At 44.7% G+C, this 4,788-nt stretch overlaps 1 protein-coding gene across 1 annotated transcript; it reads left to right on the top strand.

Annotated features, from left to right (window-relative positions):
* The first annotated feature begins 2,418 nt into the window (after positions 1 to 2,418).
* On the top strand, positions 2,419 to 4,538 carry LOC123141743 (F-box/LRR-repeat protein At3g03360). Its single transcript, XM_044560820.1, has 3 exons — positions 2,419 to 3,367; positions 3,483 to 3,628; positions 3,773 to 4,538. The coding sequence occupies exons 1-2, from the start codon at positions 2,495 to 2,497 to the stop codon at positions 3,540 to 3,542; spliced, it is 933 nt and encodes a 310-aa protein (XP_044416755.1). The 5' UTR covers positions 2,419 to 2,494; the 3' UTR covers positions 3,543 to 3,628; positions 3,773 to 4,538.
* Positions 4,539 to 4,788: the final 250 nt, after the last annotated feature.

The raw sequence follows: 4,788 nt of genomic DNA, 5'->3' as shown, positions 1-4,788 counted from the left end.
AATAAGGTGAAGGAGTATCTCCTTTTCGACTTTATAAAGACCACTTGCATTCTTAGCAGGACCCCATAATAATTGTCTAAGATGATGAATCTTATATTGACATATTTCAATGTTAGTGTTGCCTCTATTTCTTTCGCCCATTCTGTTGCCACCATTCCTATAAATCCTTCCCTCCTAGACCATCCAATTTCGAAAGAAGGCCGCTTTGTTCCCTGCATGAGTCGTCTCATCGGAGTCCAATAGAAGGGGTGTATGCTCAGATAGACCCCTTTGCAAGGCCAATAACATTCGAGTGTGGTTTTTTGTTCCCACTCAACACTCGCCAAAACACGATCCAACTTCTCATACGTCAGAATAGAGAGACTAATAGCCCAAGTATATTGATGTCCCGAGAGAGCGATCTGCCTCAAGTATATATTTTCAATAATAGTGTTGAACATAAAAGGCCAACGAGCTTCAAAGTTTGCATTATTCTTCTCATTCTGAACCGGTTCAGCAAGGGAGTCGGGTCTATGATCTGGTTACGTAGCCACATAGTCCACAACTAGAGCCCTCAAACCCATCAAGTTTCGACTGCAGGTTAAACTTGACAGCATAGTCTTCCACTTCCACTTTTCAACGTTTGGATGGCAGCCAACAACAACCTTACCAAAATATGGGCGTTGACCACCAGCCAGGATATCTGTTTGGTTCATCGCCAAATCCTCCAACCGGCGCCAAAATATTGGTAGCTAGTTCACTTTTCACGCCAACTTCAAGGTGAACCGGCGGCGGCGGAATCCATCGCTAATTATTTGGCGCGCCCTCCTTTGGCGTGGCTAGCCTGGGCGCCATCCAAACATCCCCTTATTCACACCAAGAAGTATACCACCTAATCTTCCCTAAGGTGTAGATAGTACCATGCATAATCCATACCACAAGAAATATTACCTAAACATTGGGATGTAAAGTTAGCTTTATTGGTCTCCATGATAGTAAGATAATCCAATTTCTGCTCCCTTGTAGTCTTCGTTAGAAATCTACACTTAGCCAAGTCTAAAAGACCTGTATGTTACTAGTCAAAATTGCTTAGCCCCTATTAATTAACCATAGAGGTATTTCACAAAAAAAAAACAGAGAGGCATCGATAGAAGTAATTTTTTTTTAGAACCAGTAAATAACTGTAAGAACATTCCATCTGCCGTCTACCGGATGGGCTCGTGAGGAAGCCGTTCCAAGTTCCAACATAGTATACTACTAGAAGGGTTGGGTGCACTTCTGCTGCGCCGTTGATGTCGTTGCATATCTTTAAAAAAATACCCACTCTGTTTCAAAATACAAGGTGTATTACTTTTTTCAAAAGTCAAACTTTTTAAGTTTGATCAAATTTGTAGATAAGTATATCAAAATCCATAATATCAAACGGTATAATTAGATTCATCATGAAATGAATTTCCATATTATTTTGTTTAATATTGTGGATATCGATATTTTTGGCTCTAAACTTGGTCAAATTTAAAGGAAATTAACTTTCCAAAAAATTAATACCCCTTATATTTTCGAATTGGTGGAATATTTAGTTCGGCGGGGCAGGGAGATGATGGAGTGTGTTTTTATAACACGGTGATTTGGTGGGCCTTTCGCGGCGTGATTCTGTGTTATCCGCTAATAAATTCATATGTGTGTGGGGAAATTTCTGCGTCAGTGACTACATTTACTATATTGGTGCTACAGTATCAGATGGTGGCGTTTCTTTTTCTAGGTGGTGGAAGGGTGCATGGGATTGATATGTTTCTATAAGCCAGTTGCTGCTGATTGATTTAAAAAATCACTGGCCTGGTCAAAATAGTAAACCAAATCTAAAATTAAATACCTCAATCGAATGAAAGAGCTCCAAACTTAGGGAACATAGTGAATTAAAATAATTGAATGGGGGAGCTTCTCAAAAAATTGTTGACCCGGTCTAAATCGAGTGACCCAATTCTAAATTGATGACATCAATTAATTGTGATGCCTTAAAAATTAGGAAGCATAATGTATAGTATAAAAGAAATGAATGGGAGAAATTTGAGAAATTGTTAACCCGGTCAAAACCGGGTGAACCAATTTCAATTGGAGACCTCAATTGATTGTGAGGCCTTAAAAATTAGGTAGCTTAGTATTGTTGATCCGGTCAAAATCAAGTTGAACCGATTCTAAATTGAAGACATCAATTTATTGTGATGCCTTAAAAGTTAAGGAGCATAATGTATAATATAAAAGAATTAAATGAAAAAACTTTAAGAAATTGTTGGCTAGGTCAAAATCGAATGACCCAATCTTAATTGAAGACCTGAATTAAATATGGGCTCTTTAAAACTACGGAGTAGAAAGCTTAGTGTTACCTAGGATAGTTGGCCCAGTGAAAACCCTATCCTACTCTCCCCTGATTACTTTCACTCCACTCTCCGCCGCGCCTCCACTTGTCCCCTTCAGTCCGCTCGCCGCCACCCTTCCACTAAGCTCCATTCCGGCCATGGCCGACTTCGTCGAGAAAATCATGGGCTGGCTCCCTGGCGGTGGAAATGCCGTGGCAAGTGCCACCTCCCTCACCCCCGTCGTTGAGTACGACGGCGAGGACCGCATCAGCGTCCTCCCCGACGACCTCCTCCGCAACATCGTCTCCCGCCTCCCCGTCAAGGACGCCGCCCGAACCGCCGCCCTCGCCTCCAGGTGGCGCCACCTCTGGCGCTCCACCCCGCTCATCCTCAGCGACGCCGACCTGTCCCCCTCTGCGGTCGCTCGCGTCCTCGCAGACCACCCGGGCCCTTTCCGCGTCGCCCACATCGCCCGCTGCAGGTTCGCATCCCGCGGGCGTGAGCTCGCGGAGTGGCTGGGCCTCCTCGCCGCCAAGGGCATCCAGGACCTCGTCCTCGTCAACGACGAGGAGCTCCCCACCGACATCCTCCGCTGCGCCTCACTCCAGCGCCTCTTCCTGGGATTCTTTACGTTCCCGGACACCTCTGATCTCTCCCTCCGTGCTGACGTGCTGCCTCGCATTCAGGAGCTCGGCATGTCCGCTTGCAGCATCAGCGAATGGGACCTGCTCTACATGCTCGATTGCAGCCCGGTTCTGGAGAAGCTCACGTTCGTATTCAGCGGTACGCCCGATGCCTTCCACCTCCGCTGCAAGAGCCTCAGGTGCGTGGTCCTCTGGTGTTTTGCGGCATTCATAGTCGATGTGACGGACGCCCTGCTCCTGGAGCGGCTCTTCCTGCTGGAAGCGCCCCGCAGAGGTGACGACTGGAGTATTGTGATGATCAAGATTGCTTGTGTGTCCAACCTGCGGGCACTCGGCTTCTTGGAGCCAAGATTTCACCGGCTGAAGATCGGCGACAATGACATCAATGTATGAACTTTCCAGGATTCCATCACTCTCTCGGTACATAGTAATACATGGGATACCTGTTGGTATGTATGAGGTGACATATTTGCTTCTTTTGGTGCATGTTTGGCCATTGCAGCCTGGCACAGTGTGCCGAGCCCAAGTACAGTGGTTCCAAGCGTCAAGATATTGGCTTTGAAGGTTAATTTTGGTGTTTTAAGGGATGTCAAGATGATGGTGGCCTACCTCGGATGTTTTCCCAACATTGACACGCTGCACGTCGAGGTGAAGTCTTTAACTGAACCCACTGAAAGATCATTATTCAATCAGTTATTTGACCCTCATACCACTATTTATTAGCAATGGAAGATCGCTACCTCTTGCATGATCCATCTTTCTAATGCACCATTTACTGATATGTTGTTTCAGTCTATAACTGAACGCACTGGAAAAAACCATGCCAAGTTCTGGCAGGAGCTCCCTACTGTTGAATGCATCAAGTCGCACGTCAAGAAGATGGTTTTCCATAAATATAGAGGGAAACGAAGTGAGCTTGAATTCCTTAAGTTCATTTCCAGGAAAGCGCAAGAGCTACAGACATTGTATGTTCTGCTAAACAGACAGAGTCTTACTTCGGTGGCCAAGCAGACAGAGATGACAGGCAAATTGGTGGCTCTCTCGGAGGTAGCATGGAGCTGCGATTGCAAGATAATGGTGCTAGGCCCTGAATTTCAGAGTAAATGGAGCATCCAGAAAGCATCTGATCTTACTGTCGACGACCCTTTTCACTACTGAATCGAGGCTGGCTATACATTTGCTTGCTCCAAAGATTTTTTCTTTTTCTGCAGAGAATGATTTACTGTTCTACATATGCAAGGGCACTGTTTAGTTTGTTGGCAAGTATGTCTATTCTTGACAAAGAACATGAAGATTTCAACTAGAGCATGAGTGTCTGAAAGTGTTGAAGCTAGCTGTACTATGCTTCATTCAGAGTGTACTAGTAACTGCTATCTACTCTGTTTGTTCCTGATGTAAAAGACCAGTCTGATCCTCCTTCCGAACATGTTTTGTTAATTTTATTTTCCCCTGTTTGATGGCGTCTATGTCAATTTGATCATCATCAGATGATCAGAGTATACCGAGCTACTTAGGTGTGCTTCTGATTTCTGCATTGCAGCTTTTACTTCTACATATTATTCCTGAACAATATTATCTGTTAATATTTTGATTCAAAAGAACTTTCAGTTTCAGTTTCATAGTTTCTCTAGTTTTAACTGTTGAACCGTCACCACTCTAGTTTTCATACTTTTCAGCTCCAGTCACCGCGGATAACAGATCGGAAAGCCCCCCTGGGACTCATATCTCAGGAAAGCCTCCACTGAAAATGGCCCCCCTGTGGTTGTCATTCCCCTCCTTGGAGGCGTCATCGAAGCGTGTTCGTCATT

This window comes from Triticum aestivum, chromosome 6D (assembly GCF_018294505.1).
Source record: "Triticum aestivum cultivar Chinese Spring chromosome 6D, IWGSC CS RefSeq v2.1, whole genome shotgun sequence".
Lineage (NCBI taxonomy): Eukaryota > Viridiplantae > Streptophyta > Magnoliopsida > Poales > Poaceae > Triticum > Triticum aestivum.
Note: the sequence above shows the minus strand (reverse complement) of the source record. Positions and strands in the feature narration are given on the sequence as shown.